The following is a 26,736-nucleotide window of genomic DNA, read 5'->3' as shown; positions in this document are numbered from 1 at the left end:
TTTCCTCCACTTTGCTCAAGTTAGCATCACAAGTACCATTTGCTCTTTATGGGTGAGGTTACTTGGGTCATGATGATATTGTCCTGAGGCACTGGCATAATGTATTCCAACCCTGGGACTCTTTTGTTAGAGAACTGTTGTAATATGGGAGCGGAACCAAAACTCAAAGACCAGTGTTTATATTATAGGCTGATTTGGCTTTTGCATCCTTGGACGTACTTACGTGTAACAGGTTTCCCCCTGCCAGCTGTGCCCTGATTCTGATCTAAATCTAAGAATTAGTCTTGGATTAGTCATTGTTGAGCTGCAATAATAAATTCCAGTAGCACCAACTTATAGCCATCTACCATGCTTGACTGGAGTTCATTGCTAATAGTACTTCTGCTCCTAGTGGCATTTGGAAGGGTGATAACTGTCCTGGATCTGTGCCCAGCTGGATGCAGAGCAAAACTTTATTTGCTTATTTGTATTAGAATGTTACTCTCCTGTTCTGCCCCTGCTTCTGCATGCTGTTGAGCTCACTGTTGCAGCTACAGCTTTGAGATACTTGCTGACCCGGAGAGGTGCTTCTGAGTGCAAATGATCTGAGTAGGACATCATCATGTTGTAGTTGTCCTCATGTGTGTCGTATAATGGCAAATGCATTACTAAAGGATTCTGTTCTCTTCTATGGGCTTCTAATTGCTAAAGTTAAAACTATAGGTTTTTGAAAAACAAAAGGGCTGAATACTCAAACTTTTGACGATCTCTTTTGGATGGGGTTTTAGATTTTTTCTTGTCAAGTGTGATGGTTATCTGCGCCCAGCAAATCAGATTCTCAGAAGGCAAGTGTAGAAAGTCTCTTCCAGTAGAAGCGGGTGCATATCTGAATTGCTTTTTTGATGGTAAGCTCTCATTTTGGCTAGTGTCTAGTAATTCTTGAACAATTCAGTTCAAACCCTTGCATTAAACAGAACAGGTCGAGTGGCCAATAAGCTGAAAAATTGGAAGAAAATGTTGATAGGTTCAGCTGGTGCCTGGCATCAGAGCAGCCTGTCCATATGCTAAATGCTTCTGCAGCCAAGTGGGCCAGGAGTTTGAGTGCCCACATGTGAGGCAGAATAATAAAGCTGGGGGGAATAATAAGGTTCCCTGAACATCTTTATAAAAACAGCTAAAGGCCAGTGAAAGAAGCACAGCTAGTCAACTAACAATCATTTTTGGGCACAGAAATAGAGTTATAGATACCTTTCATGGGCATAATTGTTTTGTGCTGAATACATTGGTTAGAAACCCATCAAGGGTTCAAAGGATGGAGTTGCCTTGTCTGCTGGTTACCTGTTGGGTGCTGGCTTAGCTGGAGGCAGTGAAATGTTTTGATGGGTCTCATCACTGATCGCTCCAGTGAATTTGCGCTGCGTTGGAGGTCTGTCAGAGCTGTGAACTACTTGATAATGGCTGATCAGATTTTTTTCTCTGAAATCACACTAATTTTGGTGGCAGTTTTGTTTTATTTCTAACTTACCAGGTGTTACTTTGGAATTACTTATTAAATGTAGGCTGTGAACAGTTGGTAAGGCTTATAATTCTTTCCTTCTATACAGCCAGTATGTTATCTAAGCTGAGAGCTGTGGTTTTGAATGTAAGGGTACGGTAGAAAGTGCACCACAGTTAAAGAATAGGTGGGAAGATTGCAAGAAATGGTGGCAGAAGTTTGAGAAGTGAAGTGGCTTAATGCTATAGATGAAAATGTGTTTTTTCAACCACTCTGCACAGACAGAGTCTGCCCCAAGTGACTTGAATTTAAATTCAACTGGACCTTGAAAGCAAAACGCCAGTTGTCAGAATGGTCCTGGGTTCTGTAGTTAAATGATCTGTCTTTTTTGTTACCCAGTAATTCAGTCTCTTCTCCCTTAGGTATCCTCATTTACCCTTATACATAGAATATACGCTTACAGTTTTCTCTCTCATACTTGTGTGATGGAAGGTCCATTCCTACCTGTCTGCTCAAGCTTTCTTCATGTCTGTCTTAAGCATGCAAGACTGGAACCAGTAACAAATCCACATGGAAAAGTGTGTCACTTTATTTTTAAAAAGCCGTTTCCTAGAAAGCCCTGCATTTGCAAGCATAATTATAGCTTTTTCTTCCTAACACCTTTCATGCAAGCATGTACTGTCTTCATAAGAATTTCTGATTGTATCGTAATTCAAAAGAAATAGGATGTAACTATCCGTTAGCTTGATTTTATGTTTTGTCTGTGCTACTGAGAGTCATTAGTTGTAGCTCCAGAGCAACAGCTGATGTATGTGTTTAACTTCTATGCAAATATTAGTAATAGTCAAGTCATTGGAGATGCCAAATTTACTCTCTTGTGTTTCTAGATTTACCAGAGATGCTGGTTAGTATTCAAAAAAGCTTCAAGCAAAGGGCCAAAGAGGCTGGAGAAATTCTCAGATGAACGAGCTGCTTACTTTAGATGCTATCACAAGGTAAGACTTGATAATAAGGTTGTTTCTCAAACATTTTTTTAACGTACAATCAAGAATAAAACCTGAATTTGACATGTATTCATTCACCTGAAAATTAGAACTTTTTTATTATGAAGGTCCTAAACCCACTTGTATGTTCCTTCACTCAGTGAAGTAGAGGCAAAGTAAGTGTTCTGTTTTCTGCTTTGTTGCAAACATCTTGCTAAGCTAATGGAAAATGACTTTATTTTCAGAGAAGGCGTCCCTTCCTCTCCTCAGCCCTTTAAAATCAGATCTGAAATACTTTGCGGTGACTGCTATTCATAATTACGGTAACAACCATGCAAGGTAACGTGTGAATTCAAAAAGCTGGGTACTTAGAGGTTCCCATTTTACTAGGATTTTGCATCTGTGGGAAGACAGTAGACAGCTACAGAAATGAAGGGCAACATGCAAATTTTTCTTGCAATAATGATGTGAAAACCTTTGCTAAATTCACCGGTATTAAAAGAATGAAGTTTTTCCCTCTAATCACTTCTCTGGAGTTATGTGCACATTTCGTATTCATCTGAGGATTTACATGTGTAATTCTCCTGGGCTTGGAGATGAAAATAAGAAACTAATTTATAATCATTGTTGGCAAAAGCTTAATATATTAGAAGATTAGAAAGTATATGCATAAATTCCTAGGAGTTGGCGAGCACAGCTCAGCTTGAGGCTGATCTGCACTTACTCACTTTGACATACATTTAGGAAGAAATCTTGAGGGAATAATGAATCTGAATTCAGACTTGTCTGTCTACATGCCACGTAATTTGTAATTGATTGGTCATAAAAACCTGTGGCTATTTGTAGTAAGTCATGCCCAGAAATAGTTCATTCAAATTTATATTAAGCAACTTTCGAAAGTAATGAGAAGTTCATTTTTTTTTTATTTGATGTGTGTGAGGGTTGCACAGTATGTATAAGACAATTTCCAACTTTGTGTGAAATTTTATGTTTATATTAGTATGGCTCTGTCAATTATTGATGCAAATCTGTATTTCTTCTATTGTATTAATGCAATATATCAGCAGCACACGTTGACTTGAAGTTCAGATTAGGTAATGGATATGAAATCCATGAGGAATCTAAATGAGCTGGATTTTTTTCTCTTCTTTCAAGAAAATCTGTAGGTCAGCACTTACTTGTCGCCTATGAAACCTAACAGCAGTTTCCTACATCTGGATCTGCAAACTAAAGCACCATAGAAAGTCCCACTAGCTTTGAGGGATTTTCAGCTTTAAGTCAAGCTTAGTCTATAGTTAACAGTTATTTAATGTTAAACTATTGCTTCTTCTATAAATTTAGTATCTGGATTTCCCTGGTAGCTTATTTGACAGGAATAAACAATGGTCAAACTCCACAATCAGTCACTTTTGGAGGAGTAAAACAAACTTGAATGCAGGTCACTTGAATGTGGTGTGTGCTCCTGAAAGCACTGGTTCCCGCTGGAGTGAACTGATAGATTATATCCTAAGTCTCCTTCTCAGGAATTGGAGGGTGGTGTCTTGGGGTCTGGGTCTTACGCTGAGTATATCTGAGATGATCAGTCTGAGCTTCTATGTTTTTTTGGTGTCTTGGACCTGCTGAGCTAGACTGCCAGCTCCAGTGCTCTGAGCCCTTCCCCTAAACGTCTGTTTGCTTCAGGTCCCAGGTATGCAGACCCAAATTACAGGATGCATTGCTGAGGTTTCTGCCAGAAAGCCTGTAGTCCTTCTGTATAAAATGGAGAGATCTCTCCTCCCAGCACCATGACTGGGCAGCCATGTCGCTGCCATTTGTGAGAGCTACCCTGGGAACATTGCCATCAGCATTTGTTCTCCATGTTTATCACTCCTCTTTGCCACTCTGTAATGAAGCAGTGCTAACCAAGTAGAGCAGTTTAAATGTGATTGCCCAGGACAGTAGGTTGCCACTTACGCCGTGTTGCTGTTTGGCAGTGGGGCTCTGCAGCGTCCCCATTTTCTCACTGTGATGGTAAATGAGGCTGTCTTCTAGTTCTAGAGTCATCAGCTGTACAAGTTGACAGGTCCTGTTTATTTTTAATGAACCTTACTGAAAGGAAGCTAATGAATATTAAATAGCATTTTCTGGCGAAAATGTGTTAACTTACAAAGAGCACAGGTGGATAAAAATGAGTTTCTTTTTTAAATAAGCTTTGTAAATGTGTGAAATTCTAAGGTGGTGAATGATGCAGCTTCTAACTATTAAATAGGAAGTGTTGAAAAAGGAGAACATGTCACTGCTGCTCTATACTGCTCTGTAGTTGAACTGATTCTTACAAAAAGCATAGTTAATTATTAATAAAAAAAAACAAAAAAAACCTTATGTGGCAAAGTCTTCAACTAACACTATTTGTCACCTGTTTTTGATGTATACTATTAACGGGACTTTGGTACTCAAGCCATCACCCAGAAGTCTAGGATAGTCATGCTGTTGTCTTGATGTACATTTGGTCAGCAAGAGCAACTGTTGTAATAACAGCTTGATGGTGCGTAGATGGTTTTCTGTGACTATTCTAATTCTGTCATTCCTGGGCAGAAGGCTGCTTCTCGCTGTTGCTGACAATAAAGTTAGTCCTACAAATGGAAGCCCAGCTAGTCCTGTTAACATGTCAAGTGTCACTGTGTCATAAGCTTGTGCTAATGAATCTAAGGATGAATGCAGTTCAGTCTGATAGATGATATTGTAAGAGGAAAACCTCACTTACAGATTACAGTGTTTCAGAAATACGGTCATTAACTTCCTACCTGGGTTCTGAAGTGATTCTCCAATGCTGTTGAAAGCAGCATCAAATCTAGAAAACTGAGGAGCCCCTGCTCACCCCATCAATCTCAGGAAAGGTTTAATCCATCATAAAACTGTAAAGGGTAGAAAAAGAAAAGTGATGAATGGAGCTAATTTTTCAATAGCACCTGCCTCCTTCATTGAAGTGTTAAATTGTTTCATTTTGTTGCTTTTTTTTTCCTGTCATGAATTAAAGTGCAAATATTACTTCGATTTATTAGTGGAAAGAGTCTTTCCAGAGCGTTTGCTCTGTTGGCACTGTGGTGGTACCAGTCACTGAAGCTGCGCTGCTGCGGACTGAGACTGTACAACATCTCCTTGGCACCTTTATCCAGTGAAAGTCTCTCCTTCATCCATTTGAAGTCTGGGTCACAAGCAATGTTTCTGAGGTGTCTCAGTGGTGTTGCTGTCATATGGGGGGGGTCCAATTTGTTTGCATTTGAATGCGTGATGTATGTGTCCTCTGCTGCAGCCCTGCACCAGAGGCTGAATTTTGACCTCCTTGCCACTCAAAGTTTAAAACAACAAAAGAAATAAGTACTTTTTTTTTTTTTTTTTTTATAATACTGACCTTTAAATACTTTCTAATCTTGTTCTATTTTTTTAAACATGGAAAGGTTAAAGTGTCCTAAAATACAGGTCGTCCAAGAACAGTCATCTGTAGCTTATGAAGTGAACTGGAAATTTGCATACACAAAGCAAATTGCCCACTTAATTCATTTGGTTCCACAAGGGAGAGAAAATAATTAGGATGCAGGCTACAAAATCTACACAGAGAGTTGCTTTTCAGGTAGCTGGTTAGTTTTCACTTGGTAAATAAGTAATTGACCACAAATTACCATATACTTTAACAAAGTACTATTGGAGGAAGGTAGAAATTATTATTTCTCCAAGTGACTTTTGACTTTGCAATGTGCCAGAAGAATCCTTAATATTCCAATACAAAACCAACTAATTGCATACTGCTGACAGGAATGTACTGATTCCTCGAGGGGATCTGAGTTTTAATCCGATTGTATTAATCTTGCCTTGAAACAGCAGAAGTAATTTAAACAGTCTTTCTGTCTAGTTATGGAATAATCCATTTGGAAAATTGAATTGTGTAATTTGTAATTGTTTTCCAGGCTTGCTAATGCAAAACTGTATCGGTAGCAAATTAAATGTTTAAAGTATGACCACTCTGCTAATAACTGGCTGTTAAACATTTATTTTAGTGAATACTATCACTTACTATGAATGAAATGTCTAGTTTGAGGCTTTAAAAGAATTAAAGTAACTTGTCAGGATATTTTGGTATCTTTTCTATAATGCCATACAGTGAGGCTCACTGCAAGTCTGTGGGGTAGGTATGTGTACTTCCATATGGAAGGCCTTGTTGAACCTCATACAATTGGCCTTGGCCCATGGATCCAGCCTGTCCAGATCCCTCTGTAGGGCCTTCCTACCCTCCAGCAGACCAACACTCCCACCCAACTTGGTGTCGTCTGCAAACTTACTGAGGGTGCACTCGATCCGCTTGTCCAGATCATTGATGAAGACATTAAACAGAACTGGCCCCAGTACTGAGCCCTGGGAAATGCCATCTGTGACTGGCCGCCAACTGGATTTAACTCCATTCACCACAACTCTTTGGGCCTGGCCATCCAGCAATTTTTTTACCCAGCAGAGTATACTCATCCAAGCCACGAGGAGCCAGTTTCTCCAGGAGAATACTGTGGGAGACAGTGTCAAAGGCTTTACTAAAGTCCAGGTAGACAACATCCACAGCCTTTCCCTCATCCACTAAGCGGGTCACCTTGTCACAGAAGGAGATCAGGTTAGTGAAGGTTACCTGCCTTTCGTAAACCCATGCTAGCGGGGTCTGATCCCCTGGTTGTCCTGTACGTGCCATATGATGGCACTCAGGATGATCTGCTCCATAACCTTCCCTGGCACCGAGGTCAGACTGACAGGCCTGTAGTTCCCCGGATCCTCCTTCTGGCCCTTCTTGTAGATGGGCATCACATTTGCTAACTTCCAGTCAACTGGGACCTTCCCGGTTAGCCAGAACTGCTGATAGATGATGGGAAGTGGCTTGGTGAGCACCTCTGCCAGCTCCCTCAGTACTCTTGGGTGGATCCCATCTGACCCCATAGACTTGCGTGTGTCTAAGTGGTGTAGCAGCTCACTAACCATTTTCCCTTGGATTATGGGGGCTTCATTCTGCTCCCCATCCCTGTCTTCCAGCTCAGGGGGCTGGGTACTGGGAGCAAAACTGGTCTGACTGTTAAAGGCTGAGGCAAAGAAGGCATTAAGTACCTCATCTTTTTCCTCATCCTTTGTCACTATGTTTCCCCCACCACATCCAATGAAGGATGGAGATTCTCCTTAGCCCTCCTTTTGTTGCTAATGTATTTATAGAAACATTTGTACAGGCAAATCTTATAAGCAGGACTGGGGCTGGAATTGCAGCAGCAGCATTTTCCATTAAATGTTCCCCTGGCTTGTCCTGGGAAGTGTTCTACCTGTATTCATCATGGGGGGAATTTTCAGGAAGCCAAGACAGGAGCATGAAGTCCTTAATTAAGATTAAAACACAAGATACTTGAAAACCATTGAAGGTAGCAGTTGTGTAGGCAATAAATACACTCCTTTGTATTGTGCTGTGAAAGGCTACCCATATTTGAGAATTATGTGCTAATTCAAAAAATAGTTCGAATGCAAAGGACCTTTTTTAGTAAACTGTGTGTTTGACATGTTTTTGAAGGGAATGGGCGAGATGGAAGAATTTTTGCTTGAGTGTATCTGGTCTCTTACCACACAGCTCTGCAAGTATTTTACTTTTTAATCTAAGGAAATGTATTTCAATTATATGGTTTGTCATCTTAACATAAAGGAGGCTTGAAAATAAAGGGGAGGGGAGAAGTATGCAAAGGGATGTCTTTAACCCCTAACAAAATATCATTCTTCTTGTGATTTGTCTGTTAATAGTGTCTTAGGTCTGAGATTTGTGGTTTACCCACCTTTTTAGAATTAAGTTTATAAATGTACATTACCTATTAATCTCAGACAAATAAAACATACATGAATTAAACTAACCATAAAATCACTGTTTTGCAAGAGCCTGGCAGGAGGAGAGTTATTTAAAAAATGCAAAAAAAAGAAAACTTCAGCCTCAAATATTTGCAGGTGTTCGGTGTCTGCTCCTGAATCCTTTCCAAAAGCGTGGTAGTGGGGATGTTAGCAGCCTGCCACTTCTTCAGTGTGAATTCGGTGCATATGTGCCAGACAATTTGAACCATCTGTTGCATAAGGGTGAGCAACAGGAAGGCTATTTAGGCACCTGGGATAATGATGGCATTTTGAAGCACCTCGCTGGGTGACACAGCAGGTCAAATATCAAGTGATCTTTAGACGACTTCTCCCTCAGGAGCTCAGGTGCGCTGTTGAGCCTTGGCAGCAGGAATAGCTTCTTGGCTAAAGCTGGATCTTGCCAGAAGGGGCTGTTACCATATTGGAGTACCTCTGAACCTCTGAAAGGTGAAGGCAACTTCAGCGGCTCAGTCCCAAAAGGGAAGAGAGGTCAGCTGCTTATTAAGTGTATTTTTGCCAGAGATAAAAATCAGGTGTCACAAGGTTGTGTCCAGGACAGAAGGCATGCATGAGCTGAAAGACTGAATTCAAGTGACTCTTCTGCATGCTATCACTTGTCCCACTGACTTCAGAGTCCCAGAGCACCAGATTTTGTCCATCTGTTACTCTCCCTGTGTCTGCTAGGTCTGGTACTGAAGAAAACTTAGTCTGAAACCATCTGGAAAGAGACTAGAGTGTGTGCATATTACCGCAGAAATTCGGACCTGGATCAGAGGTCAGAATTGGGGGCTACCTGTCTGTCACACTACAGAGAGAGATGCTTTGGTGTCAGCTTGTGCAGCTTAACAGAAGCAAATGTCATCAGGAAATCTTCAGATGCATGTGAAGACTTTAAGACCGTGCTCTGTGAAATGCCATTATACAAGAGCTCTCAAACAGTCAATGCAGCACAAAATAACCCAGGAGCTGCCAAATGTTGTAGCTAGCATTTCTCCAAATATACCTTTTTTTTCCCAGTTCAGAGCTAAAACATAAGTTACAAAGGATTTGATGATCAGTGAAATTAATGACACAATACTATCGATTTCAGTATTTCTTCAAGATACCACCCAAGGGGTCAAGTCACGTGCAATTTTATTTGACCAGGCTGTGAGCCAGGGCTCTTGGAGTGTGTTTTTGGCACATGGCTGCTGTACTTTGCAGTGCAGGCAGTCTGCATTCACACAGGGCATAAGGTGATTCCTGGAAGCACCTGACTTACTGCACACTGCTGCAGTGTGAGGACTTACTGGGTCCCTGTCCCATTCCTCCTCCCTTCTCCCAGCACATAGCGCTTGGAGGTAGAGGCAAAGTGATAAGGAAGGGGCTTAGGATAGAGCTTTATAAACACATAAAAAAAAAAATCCTCATATAATTCAGTTGCTCATGTTCACCCCATCTCTGTACCCCTTTTTCCTTCCTCCCTTCGCTATGCACCCACCATGCAGACCCGGGGAAAAGCCCATCAGTCTGAGTTGCCCTTGCACTAACATCCAGGTCAGTGGCACACTCATGTGCTCTCCATCTTCATCCTCTGCTCTTCTGTTGACTTAGGGAGAGTTTTCGCTTGGAGAGATGAATTAACTGCTGGTTGATACACCAGAAAAGCAAAACAGACCACTGTGAATACTGCAAAGGCAACAGATAAGAGATAAATAATGTCTTAGATAATCTGCATTGTCTTCTTCATAACACAGTGTGCTTAGAGGGAGTACAGTAATAAAAAGTAAACGTAGGAGAAGGCATATTCAAATGAAACATATTTTTCTGTTCAGAAGGATGAACTTTGGGATTTCAGGCATGAGCTGATTCTTGTAAAATCTCTATTGGGATATATCACTCTGCATTTGAGATTACAAAGAAGTACTTTACTGCAGTGACTAACTGGCTTTTGAGAGGAATTTACGATAAGAAGGAAAAAATGATTGCTATTCTCGGCTCCAAAACAGTGATGCCATTATATTCATGCTTTTTTCATATTTAGTTGTTTCTGAAGGGGAGTGCAGGAGTTGCGAGTTATGCTGTCATGAGGTCAAGTCACCCAGCCACCATACTTCTGGACACCTTGAGTTTTGCACAACTCCCTAATGCTCCACTGAAGTGACTGTAGCGTAAAGTGTCTGTCTGCACTCGGTGGGAGGAGAAGTGAGATTGCTGTGCTGGACCATAGGATGGAGGAGGAGCTGCTGTGTAACTTTGGGTGAAACTTTTCTTGACTAGGAGACCTAAAGAAAGAAAATTCTTGGTTGCAAAGCATGTCCATGGCTTCTGTTCTACTCTGTGTGCTGGGTAGATCTTGTTGAAATCACCAACTGCTGCTGATGTGAAGCCCTAGACTGGAGGGGAGACCTCAGGTATCTGAGATGTTGGCAGGAGTAAGTCTCAGTCCCTGTGGCTGGGTTCAGAGATGATGCAGCCCTAGAGCTGCAGTGTGAATATGACACATAAGCAACAGTGTGCAAGGCTGGAAGCCCTTGGGTGCATAGAGGTGAGCTGGAGATTGGAGTGCGGAGACTGGAAAGTACAGGATGTCTCTAGTAGTACAGAAATGAGAGGAAATGGGTGATGGATACTCTGTGCCAAGGATGCAGAGACTGCAGGAGCTCATGCAGGGAGACTGGGCAGTATTAGCAGCTTGCAGCCCTAATGAGAGTAAAACATGACAACTTGCAGGGTAAGGTGTGGTCTTAAGGATGCTGGGAGTGGTGAAGGTAAGATGTACAAGGTTGGAGTCACAGTAAAAGAAACAGTGACCAGAAATGTCTCTCCTTTAGTGTAGGCAGACAAAGCAAATGTTTTAATCTTGTCTTTCTCACATTCCTAGCAGTGTTATGAACATCTGCTCCCATCTGGCCTGGAGGTGCATGAATCAGTCTGAAAATAGCGTCATTAGTGATACTGTTCGGGTGGGTTGGTTGTTTTTTCTTTCCCAGCCCTGTGCAGTAGCTAGCAGCCTCCCACATGGTCAAGCGTCCTTTGCCTCCCTTGCTAGGCTGTTGGGTGTCTCCCTGCCAGGGGCTCAGCATGTGCTACCCATCACCGGGGGCTGATGGGGGGCATGGGCAGCAGCTGACCAGTTGGTGCTTCTGAGCCTCCTAACTGCTGAAAGTGCTTTTTGCTCCTGAGCCAGCATGGAGAGGCAGCATGCTGTTCCCTGACGAGTATAAACCCTTCATGATCTCACGGAACGCTGTCACAGCATCCTCAGGATTCATCACACTAGAGACTGGGATAGCCAGCAGTAGGAGTATGGCATGCCTGATTTTAAGAAATAAGCTTTCCATTAGGACAAATCCTAGATAGCTAAATGATTCATTACCAAAATATACGGCTACATTCTGCTTCTGCTAACTTTTGTACTTGTAGGTACAAAACTTCATTAGCACGTTCATTTGCAGAAAATGTAAATGTGCTCAGTATAAATGTCAGGGTGGTTGCTGTCCTGAATGAAAAAGTGTAGCTCTTTTTTTCCTCTTGCATTTAAATCCTTTCTTGGCATATGAGAAAAATATATGAGAATTGAACTTGGCAGCTGGCAATTTGTGCTTGACCTGTCATGTGCTGAGCATGATGGGAATAGGTTATGACAGATTTGTCATATTTAACAATGAGTTTGTCGGTGTCTCGTTAGCACTGGGGGATGTGCTTCCGTCACAGGATTTCCTGGAAGAGTAAAAAATACTCATGCAAAATTAAGCACCGTTCGGAAGTCTCAGTTTTGACACTTCTCAAAATCTTAAACCTGGAGGCTATAAAAACCCGAGTTCTAAATTTGGCAGCTATGCAGAAGGTTTGGTGTGTTCCCCACGGGATGTTCCTTCCATTATTTCCTTCTACTGCCCCTAGAGAGAGTTTCCAGACATTGGATGTGTTGCTTATTTTTATTTTGGAGAGACGTTGCCCACCAACTGCTCTTTGTTCCTTCCACTCACAGTAAGATTACCTTTTCAGGGGTCTTACTTGAAAATGTGATTTTGGCTGTCTCCCAGAGGAAAGTGACTTAGGATGAAGGGCAGAGAGGTGCAGTGGGTGTGCTGGTGAACCCAAGGTGCTCTAGAGGAGCCGTTTCTGTTGCTGAACCCTGCAACACTGAAAACTCTTTATACTTCCCAAGTCTTATCTGTAAGACAATTGCTGCATTTCTTTGGTTAGAGCTGACACAGTTTGATATGAGACTATTCCACAGTACTAATGAGACCAAAGCAGTGGAGTTGTTAGGTTGTACAGCTTTGGGAACATTTCTGTTAAATTCCCCCTCTTTCTTTCTCTCTTCAACCCCTAGCATGTAAAAGAATCAGTGAAATGTTTTCTGATAATGGATATTTAAATATAACTTCCCAATTTCCTCTCTGGGTGTTAACCTGTATATTAAAAGGAATGTAAATAATGAAGAATTCCTCCTCAGTCAAATTTAGGAGTGTTACTTATGGTTGTGAGGGTGAAAAGTGGATGTTAGAAATATGAAGCAACTGTAGTATGTATTTACTAAAGCTGTATACAAGGTAACAGATACATGTTTATTTTTTTGGTGTGAAAGCTATTTTTTCAATCAGTTTTTGGCAACGAAGCAACAGAAATCTGTGTTTACAAGTCTGTGAATCTTTAAAGCTAAAAAGCTTTCTAATAACTAAAACTGTGATTTTTTTTTTTTTTTTAAAGTAGACCATTCTAACAAATCCTCAACTTTCCATCAAAAAATAATTCAGAGAGCAGCTTTTCACTATTCTTACGGTTTTGTTCTCCATGATGAAAGCTGTACTGGAACTGGACTTGCTCCTCCAAATGGGTGAATCCTTTAGATTTTTATCTTCACCTCTCTGCTTCTGCTACATCAGGTTGGTCTTTCTGATGTCCTTCACGTAAATATTTCTCAAACTGGAGTGAGCATTGATTGTACCTGCCTCTTGGCTAAAATACTGTTCAGATGGTGTTGTACTGAAGGTCATGTACAGACAAGAGAGAATTAGAAGACGTGGCTACTTCATCATCCAGGGTCTTCAAGTTGATTGTCTAAGGTGATCCATGTCAAGGCTGCATTTCTTTAAGAGCAATCATAGGCATGTTCATGCTCTCTCTCCTTTTCTCTGTCCTTTGCAACATGATACAATTCTTTTCTCTCCTTCTCCAGTCAATAATGGATATATATCTTTTCAATCTCTTAAGTAAAGCTCCAAATTGTGCTTTTTCAGGTCACAGAGCTTAATAATGTGAAGAATATATTACGAATGCCAAAAAGCACAAAGAAGCATGCTGTTGGGATTTATTTTAATGATGATACATCGAAAACCTTTGCTTGTGAGTCAGGTGGGTAAAACGGCAACGCACATTAGAAAACATAAGAGCATTAATTGTGAAATTATGGATGTATTATACCTACACACAGATGTTCTGGGCATTTATACAGAACTTGAGGCAGATGAGTGGTGCAAGGTGCTGCAGATGGAGTGTCTTGGAACGCGAATTAATGACATTAGCCTTGGAGAGCCTGACCTGTTGGCATCTGGAGTAGAGAGGGAGCAGAGTGGTAGGTACATAAATATTGACCTTTTAAATCTTTAATTGTGTTATTTTAGAGTCTTTTGGACTGTGCATAAGAATATCAGAAATAAATTGGTGCAAAATTGTTTTTCCAAGCCCTCTTTCCTGTCTTGGGGAGTTTTTTTTGTTTGTTTGGGGGTTGTTTTTGGCTTTTGGTTTTGTTTTTTTTTTTTTAATTGCTACCAGAGATAATAAGTAAGGTAACTAGAATTATTTTGGAATAGCATTTTTCTTTCTCAGACAAGTCAGTTGCTCTTGGAGATGGGGACTGTCTTTTGTTGTGTGTCTTCTTGTATCATGTCTGTACAGCAGTTTCAGTCTGTGGCTGAGGCTCTTTGGCAACACTGTAAAGCAAATAATAAATAGTAATTGCATGCAAAACCTCAGCCCATGGCTACTTCACTTTCCTATATAAATTAACTAATTACATGCACAAATGCAATTGCAATGTATTTATTCATGCACACAATTTTATTAATTGTTTGCAAATATCAGGATTATGATGGTGCAGTTCTCTTTGATATATGAATGCACGCACAAATGTTCGATGCCCTTTGAGTGCAGCATTCTGACTGCCCCAAAGATGGAGTTTATTGAGTTATTGGATGAAAATGAGTCTTTGTTTTTTAATTAATTGTTCAAAGTGGAAATAAGATCTTGTAATAGAGGTGGAAAATAGGAAATTCCTTTAATGACTTGTACATTTAAAGGGCAGGGATTTTAGACTAACCTTTTGTTTTTCTCCCAGAGAGATTCAATGTGTATTTGATGCCATCCCCTAATTTAGATGTGCATGGGGAATGTACCTTGCAGATAACATTTGAGAATATCTGTCTTTGGGACATCCAGAATCCCAGAGTAAAACTCATCTCTTGGCCATTAAGTGCCCTCCGACGCTACGGGCGGGACCCATCTTGGTTCACGTTTGAAGCAGGGAGGTAGGTGTGTGTTCGCTATATTGCGTTGCTTTGCTTTCCTTGGTGGTGCTGGCTGGTGCTCTGGACCACTTCTGAACGTTGTCGGAGGACATCTGAGCTTATCTTCAGACAGAGGCTAGTCTGTACCCTCTGCTAATAAAACCAAAACACTGAGACAAATATAAAGACAAATAAAAAACTCTCTTAATCCCAGGTTGCAGCTTGAATGGAAGCAGTTGCCAAATAAAAGTGCCTGAGCAAGGGGGTGGGAGAGCTGTGGTATCCCAGGGGACTGCAGGGTGGAGGCTGACAGCATTATATATAACTGTATAAGGTTATTCTTAAATAAAGAGTTGTATGAGCCAGAGAATTGGAGGGACAGATCTGGGAAGAAGGTGTGAACATCATTCCAGAATTTGTACGACATGGGCCTTCAGGCACAGAGTTACGGGTTCTGTACTAGGAGAAGTGGAGTTTGAAGTTGAGAGCACTGAGTGCCAAGTTATTTCCTAAAAGCAAACTAAAGTAATGGAGAAGGGACTCCTGTTTTCCATTGGTTATATTCCTGGTTTCCATCTATTTGACAAAGGGATTTATAAGAAATTTGCATGCAATTCCTTGTTTTAGAGATGTTCTGTATTGCTTCCTGCAGCTCAGCCTTAATGAGCTGAAGTCTTTGCGTGGCTGAAGTTGGAGCACTTATTTATTGAACTAAACTATCAGATCCTTTCTAAGGGATATGGATGCACTATTTTATATAAGCACATTAAAGAATTAGAATAGTAAAAGAGAAATAGATCATAAAATTAATTTATCTGGAAAGGGAAGAGGCATTTAAATGTCCATCCTCCATATTACTGCAGAATTTAGTTCTCTCGGGGGGTAAAAGAATACATTTTTATTTAGCCGATCATGCATTAGACATGATAAGACAATGCAGTTGGGATGCTGAGGATATGTATTTATTGTTTCAAGTGGAAGACAAAACTGTGCAAAACTCGCTACAGGCAGTGTTAAAAGTCTGAAAGGGCAAGACAAATTAATCCTACCTGGCACAGATTGTAGATAGGGTCTAAATATTAAAAATCTGGGTCTTGCACATGAACTCTTTAGAGCTTAAGCACTTATGATAGATCAGTGGTACTTAGCTGAGTCCCTGTTTGGTGACAGCAATACAAATATGGGCTAAAATAGTAAGATTGGACCGGGGTGGTAAGACCCATATGCAAAGACTTTTAGATAACTTTGTTCCATATTTCAACAACCTTTGTTTTCTTACTGCTTGTGCTTTTAGAGCAACATGGTAAAGTTTTGTTTGTTCATGGTGATCTGTAAATTTAAATCTCACACTTGGATCCCATCTGTTCTTGCTTTGGCAGGATGTGTGACACAGGAGAAGGACTATTCATCTTTCAGACCAGAGATGGGGAAGCAATCTATCAGAAGGTTCACTCGGCTGCTTTGGCCATAGCAGAACAACACGAGCGCTTGTTGCAGAGTGTGAAAAATTCAATGGTACGGCTGCTCATTATGCTTGTTATTTTGCACTGGGCACCAACGAACAATATGATTCTTCAATGTGATTTTAAGTTTTGAGTCACAGATAGTAAGAAATCTGATTATAGCTCTTATTAAATTCTCCTTGATTTTAATATTTAGGGCAGTATATATAACTGGGGTTGCTTTTCAAGGATCAAAACAACAGGGAAACTTATAGTCCTTGATTTTTGTGTTTGCAATGCTGTCAATAAGTGTGAATTAATACAGAGATGATAAGCTCCTGTCAGTGCACATTCTCATCAGGTTCCTTTAATTAATCAGCATCATGAGTTTATTTGGAAGCATTTCTCATCAATCTATTTGCAAAATGTTGTGGCTCATGCTCAGTTTTCCATTTGCTAATTGATGTCTGCACTCCAAGGATGATTTGGAAAGAGTCATATGGTTCAGATTAAACTATGGGGGAGGACTAGATGATTGTCTGATCTCTCAGTGGATGTCTGCTTTCCACGAGTGCTTTTTGTGTCTAAAACTTGTTTTATGACACACACATGCCTGGTAGGAAATATAGGAGAGTAAGATGCAAAACCAGCATACAGATTGAGGACAGACATTGTGGCATCTCCAAAAGCATGTTTAAGGAAGGCAGTTTTATGGCACTTGCACCTAATGTGTTTCAGGATCTTATTAACTTTAATTTTTTTTATTCATGAAACCTGTAGAGTGAAAAGGAATGTTCTGTTTATCCCGTATCACAATTGGTCTCTACACCCCAAGACTCACAGGTTGACTTTGACAGCAAAATTAGTATCCTGAAGATAAGAGACTTTCTGGAATGTATAAAATGCCCAGAATGGACAACTGTGGAAGAGCCTGGCTATAAACATCATCTCTATTCCAGGCAGTAGTAACTGATTTATGAAATCTGCAATAAGACTTACATCTTTCTCTTATTGTAACCGTAAGCGCTGCTGTTATCCACATCCATGTCTAATCCTTTCAGTAATTCTACTAACATCTTGGTTTCAGGGATAAGTTGTAGTGATGAATTATCCCAGTATTAACTGGATGATCCAGCTGGGATGAAACAGAAAATGCCATTACTACTTGTGGAAACTTAAGAAGAGATGAGAGTGGGTGTTGAGGGAATGGGGAAGGGAACAATTTGTCTTAAGTACTTGTGTTTCTTTTGTTCTTCCACTTTCTTGGACTTGAGACAGAATGGAAGTCAAATACATGGTAGGGAAGTTATTTCTCTTAATAACAGCCCAATGAAGAGGAGCAAATGAGGAGAGAAGGAAACTCTTTCTAAGTGTCTCAACCAATCTTGTGGACTGGATACCTGCTTCAGCTGAGCACGCAGGCAAATGGGCAATTCTGTTGTTTGCAGAGCAGGTGGGATAACTGAAATGGGAAAGTAAGGAAAATTCAAGTCTGTTTCTAGGCAAGGTGGGTCATGCGATGTCTTTACTTTCAACAGGAAAGAGACTAGTTAGTGTTATATATATATTTATATATATATATGTATGTATTTCACACTATATATAGTGTGATATACAAGTTTTCAGTTGATGCTACTCTGTTAACTTCTGGCTGGTGTCATTACAATGTGGTCACTTCTGTAAAGCCCGTGGGAGAGTGCTGTGTCTGTGAGGATGAAGTACTAACTTGGAGCCTTTCTAGTGACAGCCTCTGCCCTGTGTCTATTTAGACCATGTGCTTTTTTCCCAGCACATCCAGGTTCACTAGGAAGACCTTGACACTTTGCTTGCTTTCTTTCAAAAACAGAATTAGCAGGTGAACTCTGCAGCCAGCTGCACTGGTATTTTTCCCTTTCCCAGTAAAGTATCATCTAACACCATCTTTGCTGGTTTTTGTTTTAAAGAAAAGTAAAAAACTTTATAGTTCTAGTTAGCAAAGGGAGTTTTTGTTCAAAAATATCCAAAATTATCTAAGTTGAGACAGATGGGTAGGTGATACAAGTACTCAACAGTAACTAAATTAAGCAGATTAAAATTAACCTAGGCTAAGTCAGCATAACTAGCTAACATTTGTAGCCCACCAAGATCAGAAGCGATTGAGTAACCTGTTGAGAGCACAACTTCATGTGCAGAAAACAGAGATAAGTTCAGTAACAACAGTGAACAGGCTTACAGCCAATTTCATATTCGGTGGTTTTACATTTATGTAATAGCATCTTTAATAGATGATGTCTGATGCTGTGCTGTAAAATTTCCATCTTACAAGTGCCAATAGACTCAACAGATGCACAGTTGCTATAGATTTCAATAGAGAGCAGCTGCACAACCTCTAAAAGCTTTTTCATGAACACTGTGTCCAACCACAACCCCTAAATCTAATTTTATAGACCCTAGAGTGCTAAGTGGAGGATAAGAACATATTCCTGGTGAACTGGAAGTCTTGTAATTTAGTAGTGGAATATAATTGTTTCAGATGACTCCATATGCCCCTGAATACGAGCTTCCCAAGTCTGTCATAGAAACGTTGTCTGGTTCCGAAATAGTCAGTCAGACTTGGTGGCTTGTCTGGGGATCAAGGGTAGTCAGATTTAAAAGTTTAGGCAGAGGATCGTTATATCAGTGTAGAACTCAGGTGGCTTATTTTGCTGATTACAAAATATTTGTAAAGTACATCTTTGTTCAGATTGATTTTTCCCTGTATTTTTCTTCTGCTTTTGAACACTTCAACAAGGAGTTAATTTTAGATGCTTGCATTTCATGCTTGGCTGTCTATATTGTTTCTATATCCAAGAATTATTTACCCTGTGTGAATTTTCGCATTAGTGAAGCTTGGGCTATTATTTACAGAAAGGGTAAATAAAAGTAGAAAGTAGGAGATACTGGTGGTGAGAAATTAAGTCTACACTGAACATCTTCTGTTTGCGCCTGTAATCCTGACCACTGCTACGTCAGTGATGTGATTATCCGAGACCGAGGTGAAGATGGTATTAAGCTACCTGAGGGCTCCTGGAGCCTATGCAAAAAAAAAAAAAAAAAGGGAGTTGAATGTCCTGTGCTGATAGAGCGAAATAAAGCTGCCAAGTACTGTTGAGAATGTGGGCTATAATGTGTCTGTCACCTCCCTAGCAGTCGCTCTCTTTATATTACAGTATGCTGGTTCAGTTCGTGACTATAACTGGCTCTGGCTCTTGAGATGCCTGTGGAAAATTGATGCGATAGTGGTTCCTCAGCTGGGAACCTCACCCTGACGCTTTCTGTTAATGTGCTGTTGGTTTCTGGCAAGGTCTGAGCATATGCTGACCGGAGTCTGTGACACTTTCACAAGTGGGTTTCATTTGTTTTCCTTTTCAGTGAATTCAAAGATCTCTCCCTTTTCTCTTTTAAAGGGAAGAAAGAGCTGGTTTTGCTTAGCGATGCATGAAGCCATTCCGGCCATTTGGTAACTCATCTCATCCAACTGTTTCTTTCCTTTCACTTTTGCATTGCCAGACAATGGAAAGAAAATATCTATTCAAGTTATATTTTCATGAGTACTTGGTTGCCATGAAAACTGACGGGAGTAGTGCTGTGACTTGACTGCTGTCACTTACGCCTGCTCTCAGTTCGGGTTGCTTTAAAAAAAGACATTACAACTTGACATCTCGCTAAAGTAATAACAGTGAACTTCCCAGCTTTGGCAGTTAAAGCTCAGTGCTTCACAGAAAGATATTATCAGCCAGTTTACCGGCAGCCTTCCCTGACTCTTATTCCCCTCTCGGCAACTCAAGTGCGTACTTTGCACTGGATCCATCTGATGTGCGAGTGCGTCTGTCCAGGCTGGAGCCTGCTATTATCTCTCGCCATTTCCACAGAGATTCATCATGAAGAGAGGAAATGGCGCTCACTGACTTTTGAAAGAAGAATATTGAGTATTAGTGTAAGATAGATAGTAGTCAAAATGGCAGCAATATGCTACTTTCTGAAGTTGTTTTTATGAGTTTACCATACTGTACCTTTGCTGTAATGAATTTAGCAAATATTTCTTAAGCAATTATTGTTCTAATTGGTTTTGATTGATTACATGAATTTGCTTCACTGGGAAGAAAATTCCGTCAAAAACACAGTGAGTGCAATCTTCTCCAATTGGGGATCCGAAGATGAGGGTGTACTTAGTGCAAGTTGTTCTGCAATATCTTTGAAAATTGCATTGTCCAGCCTGAGGAAACCAACCAAACCTTACAAATCTTAAATCATCTTTCTTTTCTTTCCTTTTGGAGCCGTGCTCACAGCTAGCTTGAGAGAATGTTGGTGTGTGGGTTTCTTTGGGTGGGTTTTTTTGTTTGTTTTGTTTGCTTGTTTGGTTTGTTTTTTTTTTTTTTTAGCAGACTGGTTTTGCGACTAATGCAAGTTTTGCCGATTGTTAAGGTGGGATCCAAGAAATAAAAGACTTAATCTTTCCTCCCTGAGCCCCCAAGACTTCTGGGAACCCACCACACTCTCTGTTTGACCCAGAGCTGTGCTTTGGCCCAGCAAACTGCCTCGGTATAGCCCTGTACATCTCTCATCCTGGTGACAAGAGGTGGCACAGCAGCTCCCCAGCTGCTCTCGGCACTGGCTGCCAATGGCTGCGAGCGCGGTTTCTCCATCCCCTTTGCTCACGCGTGTTCCAGCATATCAATTCTGTTATCAGCCTGCTTACGGTGCTGGGTGCTTCTGCGGCATAAAGCCAGGTCATTATCAAGTTATTCCTACTCTTTCTGTTGCTACAGAGATACAGTAGATTAATTGCGAGAATGAAATCAATCATCATTAAAGCTGCCTTTGCTCGCAGTCCAAGGTGTTTTGATGAAACAGTGTATATTCAGGACATAACATACTAATTCTTATTGCCAGCTGTGGGCTTTTTAATTTTTTCCCCTGCTGTTTGAGTTCAGGAGGGGCACCCCTTCTGTCCCTTTTCTGTGTCTTTATCTAATCTTTCTCTAGCTGTGTCTCTTTTTTCTCCCAAGATAGCCTACTGCTTCTTTTGCACTCCTCCTGACAGCCAAACTGTTGCTCAAACTGCCTTAGTTGTTGTCCAACTCACCAATAAACGTAACCACCAAAAAAAGTATCTCCAGCCGGGAAATGCCATCCTCACAACGCTCTGCTGATTTTTATTCCCAGTAAAAGATCCATCGTTGTTTGTTTCCGTGGTGCTGAGATGTGTGTGGTGACATTGCAAAGGGTGTTGGGGCTTTATTGAAGGAGCTGTAATAAATCTGCTGTATGATGTAGGTGGAACCTTGCATGGTGCAGTGATTCACATCCAGCTGACGTGGAGGTGGGTGTCTTAAAAGCAGCAGTTGATCTGGGTTTGGCTTGGTTTTGTTTTACCTTCAGATCACAGGCACAGTGTCCACCGTACAGAGAGGAGGTTGAAGGTAGATGGCACCTCTAAATAACTTGGAAATGGGTCTCTTCGGATACAGCCAGCCCTCGCCTCTTTTCTGTGCTTGCTTTGCCTGTTTGGTTTTGCTCTAAAATATACTGATCTTCTTGTAAAAGGTTCTTTCACCTCAGGTTTTGTGAAACTAAAATGTAAAAGCATGCTTTTCTGTAAAAAGCTATCTTTATAAATTAGAAAAGTCAAGTGCAGTCTTGGTATATTTGAACTGATGCTTTCCTGAGCTTTGGGAGAAGAATTTTAGCTGTACTGTGAAGCTTATGATAAAATCCAATTATTTTCATCAGCTTGCACATACATCTTAATAAATCAATGGAAAAGAATGCCTTAAAGTAGTCAGTTCTCGTATATATTTTGTGTTAAGTACAGTACAACTAATAAGGGGCTGTGATTATGTAAGAAAATGTAGCTGAAGACCCTGTATGGAGGGGGAAGTGTGAGATGGGGCTTCCAGCGATGCCCTGCAGCCCACGTGCTCTCCTCTCAGCATACCTGGATGTGCTGTTTGTTCAAGGAATTTAGCTGAAGGATGCAATTATCTCCTGTGTTGAACTCCTGTGCCATCCAGCTGACACATTCCTCAGCTGTAGGAGATGGGAGAAGAATAGAAAATGCTTCAAAACTAACAAGAACAACTTGTCCTCACCCATGTGAAACATCTCCAGTCAGGTTCTCGATGTGCTGAGGCTGTATTTAGCTTTGGGAAGTTGCTTGCGTAGCTGGGAAGACCCTCAGATGGCTTTGCTGCTAAAGGGGGAGCATACCAGCACTTTCCTGTCTTCCACTGATCCCTGGTTTCTGTTTCAGCTGCTTGAGGTAAAACTTCCCTCAGGGGAAGCAGGGCTAGCCCAGGACCAGGGGAGCACCAAGGTGAGCTTTGGCGTGCAACAGCAGCCTGGCCTCCTAAACCGAGTGGTGTGTGCCCGTGGAGATTAACCCCTGACTTTGTTGCCTCTGCTTGTGTAGGGTGGGCAGAGGGAGGCAGGGAGAGGCTGTGCTGGCAATGTCACGAGAAGTCCTTGCAGCCAGTGGTCATGCTATTCTCAGAGGATTTGCAGTAAACATGACTGTCTCCTTCACATCAGTTTACTGCTTTGCAGCTTCAGATGAAGATGAGCGAGCGAGCCGTGTCCCTCAGCACCATGGTGCCCTTGCCCCGCAGTGCCTACTGGCAGCACATCACGCGACAGCACAGCACTGGTCAGCTCTATGGTCTGCAAGGTAAGGGGCTGGGGTGGAAAGAGTCAATGCACAAAGCAGAACACGACATTGTTGAATCATTTCATTATCTGTCCATCTCACTGAAGGCTGATGTTCAGTCTAAGCCAGTTGCCGCTGCTGTCTGGTTGATGGAGAGAAGGGCACATCCCACCTTAAGACAGACAATTTGGCAGAAGGCTTGTCATCAGGAGGTGCTCTTCTTACTTCCCATTGGAGAAGGATCCTTCATTTGACAAGTTTTCTGACCGTTTTTCAGTAAACAAGGAGAAATTGCTGTTACAGGAGGGCCAGTGATCAAGGTTGTCCAATCCTTCCTACTACCAATCTGCTTTAATGGCACCTGACTTTTTTTGCCAGACTTATAACCATTTGGCTCCCCTCTCCTTTGGATGACTGCCTCGTGCTAAGAATGATGCAGTCTTCATTATTCATTTTGTGTACTTGCTAACATTCGACCTAAACAACTGCATCCTCGAAAACAGCTGAATTAGGGAAAGTAAAAGTAAATGGCCATGATAAGTAGTTCTAGAAAATTGTTGCTTGAACAGCTGCAATGCTGGCACTGTGCATTGCAGTGTGGCCTGAAGATGGGCAGATGTCTTCTCCAAATCCCTTCCTTGCTGTCAGCCCAAGGGGCAGCAGAGCTCAGTCCCCTCATGCCTGAAAACCTTCCCAGGCTGCAGAGAGGGAGCAATCGCTCCCCGGGGAGGTCTGGGCACCCAGTTGTCCCTCCGTGGTCACCAAGGGACATCTAGTGGTTACTGAGCGCAGGGATGGGGAGACAGAAAGGAAGCCCACTGCACCTGCAGGACGGGTGGCTAACAGGGGCTCGCAGGAGTGCTGACCTGAGCCACCTCTGCCCGTGTATTTCTGAGCGTGTTTCAATGCTGAACTTTAATCTCCTGAGATAAAGTGAAAACTCCAGCCCCTGCCATGCACTGTTGTTGCTTTGTGCCAGTTTCCCCAGAGGCATCTCTGGAGCAGGAGCTGCAGGTGCTTAGTATCTCTGAGGAGCTGGTCCAATCTCAGCATCTTGTACCATGCATGTTTTTAGAGTTTTAAGAAAAAAAAAGCCCATTTGTATTTCAAAACACAGTCTTCCACTCTAAGCTACATGGATTGGCTGAGTTAGTGTTTGTACAGAAGTTGGTATTGATGAGTTGTGAAGTCAGGATCAGGACATTACTCAGAAAAGCCAGCAGAAAACAGACTGAACACTTAATAGAAGGGGGACAGCCTGGAGGATTGAACAGAAGGAGCCAGTACCCGCCATAACTTTATTTTCACAACATATGGAACAAAGGCTGAGCTTGATTAAACATCTGGATGATGAGGATGGACTGAAGTAGTTTCCCTTCACTGTGGGGGCATTAGAAAGTGAAGCTCAGCTTGGTCATCAGGATATGGGCTGTTTCTCTGTCATCCCTGAAGGTCAGGGCTGGCGTGTGCTGCTCCAAGGGGCAGCCCTGCTCTTGGTGCCTCATCCTGCTGCAAAAAAAACACAGGTAAACTTGTGTTTAGCAGAAAATCTCAGGAGCTGGCAGGGCTTTCTAGTACTAACATGGAGATATCATTTACCAACATCAAGCATTCAGAAATCACTAGACAGATATGTTAAAACATCCTGGTTTGGAAAACTTTTGCAGTCTTTTTTTGTTTCTTTCTTTCTTTCTTTTTTCCTCCTCTCAGATATTAGGAGTTTCTCAAGGATTAATGAATGATAGATATTTATTTTACTTTTTGTGATAAAGCGGGAAACCGTAGAGGCTAGCAGCTCCAGAACATGAAATATCACAAGGTGTAATTAAAAGCTACAAGCACTGGCAGCCCCGACATACATAGCCATATTCCATTCCGGTCCTCTGATTTTGAGCAAATCATAAAAGCTAGTATTTTTCCTTTTTCCAACACTAGAGGGGGCAGGCAGCACATAAAAAGCCCCAGCTAAACCTGGCAAATGTTCCAGAGGAGGAATGAATAATAAAAGCAGCACTTACATGCCTGTTCAAATTTGTTCAATCACTTAGGGCATGGGAAGATGACCTGCTGGTGGCAGCCTGTGGCACACAAGAACAAGACTGCTTGCAGCACTCTGACACAATCCCTGGACTGAGCTTACTGTGCCTTACTATAGAGTCCTTTATTAAAACAATAATTCAGCATTGAGTTGACACAAGATAAATAGACTGTGTGGGGGTACAAACCAGTTGTTTTATATTTAGAAAAATAGCTTGCTTGTTAAACTGGGAAAAAAGGATCCTAGGAGATTGTCGTCATGAGAATGGGGTAAAAGTCTTTGAAAAATAAGCCAGCCATGCAGCCAGCGTTGTAATTAGGAAAGACACTGAAGTCCTTGTCTCGTTCATCAGTCAGGGTTACTACTTCAGTGGTACCCCAGGCACCTCTAATTAGATTAGGTTGCCAAAACCTTGAAATGCTTCAATTACTGCTGGAAAAAGAAATATGAAATAATTGTTATACCGGGTTGTATAATTCCATAGCTGTAAAGCAGCATTTCACTCACTGAATGGTAGAGGCATCTGAAACCTTGTATGCAAAAACTTTTTTCCGCCATAGCTGGAATTTATAGTTTCTGAATTGACTCCTTTCCCCTTTTCTAATGTACAGAAAAGAAATGATGCTAATATTGTGAGCTAAAGTGCATTTTTGGTTTAAAATGCAAAGTGAGAACTTTTAAAAAATTAATTTGCTTTGTACAACTCTCTGTTCTGAAGGAACTGGGAAAGAAAATCTGAGTGATGTTTCTGAGATGGAGTAGCAGATTAAGCAGGGATAGGTTTACTTAAAAGGCGTAATCTGTAGTTCACATAGTCCTTTATAAAATGCTGAATAAGGTGCCTATGTCTTACTGAGTGTTGTTCTGTTTTTTTGCATCTGACTTGGCAAAGATGTTTCTAGCCCGATGAAGCTTCATCGCACAGACACTTTTCCAGCCTACAGGTCAGACCACCGATAAAAGACTGTAAAGAACTTTACAAACTCTTTGTCTTCTGACAAACTGCCCCAGTGGATGACAGTGGCGATGATAAGCAAGGACGGAAACATGGAAGAGTTCAGGTTGGATGAAAAATTCTTGCAATACAAAGTTTTTTTTAAACTTTGCCAAAAGTTAAAACTATTCTGTAGATATTGGGGAGGGGAACAAAACCAACATACCCTCCAGTGTTTCTTTTATATCTTACAGCTGGACAGAGAAGAAATCACTCCCTAAATATTTCCAAATGTTTTTGTATGATAGGTATGTTGTAAATATATGAGGCTTTCTTGTTGTAGTGTGGTTCCATTTTGTCTGTTACAGCTGTGTGTTCACTGATGTCAGCTGCGTCACCCTTGTTTGTTGTAATGCTTATCTTTAGTTATTTACATTATTGTTCAGCCTAATCCTTGACCTTTGAAATGGTGGCCAGTTTTAAGCAGCTATTGGATACAATTTTTCCTGTTTGAAGCCTGATGAAGACTTGATTGATTTCTTTTAAAAGCTCCCTCTCTATCTTCTATTTCCTGTATTTATTTCCACCTCTGTAAATGCTTAAAATAAAAAAAAAAAAAGTCCCACTTAATTTGTGGTACAGTGCTTTTTGTTGTCACTATCAGCATCATGACCAGAGCTGTTGTGGAGCCACTAGGGCACTAGAAGGAAGGATGAAGGGGGACAGTGGTTTGCTTTGGCTGCCCCTTCCACATCTAAAGCCACACAACCACTCGTTGGGTGTCCTAGTGAAGCAGAGTAGTCGATTCAACAGGA

The 26,736-nt window shown here is 41.3% G+C and overlaps 1 protein-coding gene across 1 annotated transcript in view; it reads left to right on the top strand.

The window, feature by feature from the left end:
- Positions 1 to 26,525, top strand: part of DOK5 (docking protein 5) — a 45,034-nt gene extending 18,509 nt beyond the window's left edge. Inside the window, exons 2-8 of the mRNA XM_087749890.1 lie at positions 2,362 to 2,469; positions 13,578 to 13,692; positions 13,793 to 13,912; positions 14,675 to 14,864; positions 16,223 to 16,358; positions 22,850 to 22,970; positions 25,880 to 26,525. Of these exons, the coding sequence (XP_087606016.1) occupies positions 2,362 to 2,469; positions 13,578 to 13,692; positions 13,793 to 13,912; positions 14,675 to 14,864; positions 16,223 to 16,358; positions 22,850 to 22,970; positions 25,880 to 25,947 (858 nt within the window). The 3' untranslated portion in view covers positions 25,948 to 26,525. The remainder of the gene's footprint in view (positions 1 to 2,361; positions 2,470 to 13,577; positions 13,693 to 13,792; positions 13,913 to 14,674; positions 14,865 to 16,222; positions 16,359 to 22,849; positions 22,971 to 25,879) is intronic.
- The last annotated feature ends 211 nt before the right edge of the window (positions 26,526 to 26,736 follow it).

This window comes from Nipponia nippon, unplaced genomic scaffold (assembly GCF_047370975.1).
Source record: "Nipponia nippon isolate SJK-2023a ecotype South Korea unplaced genomic scaffold, ASM4737097v1 scaffold_13, whole genome shotgun sequence".
Taxonomy (NCBI): Eukaryota; Metazoa; Chordata; class Aves; order Pelecaniformes; family Threskiornithidae; genus Nipponia; species Nipponia nippon.
The sequence above is the reverse complement of the archived record's forward strand: the minus strand, read 5'-3'. Positions and strand labels throughout refer to the sequence as shown.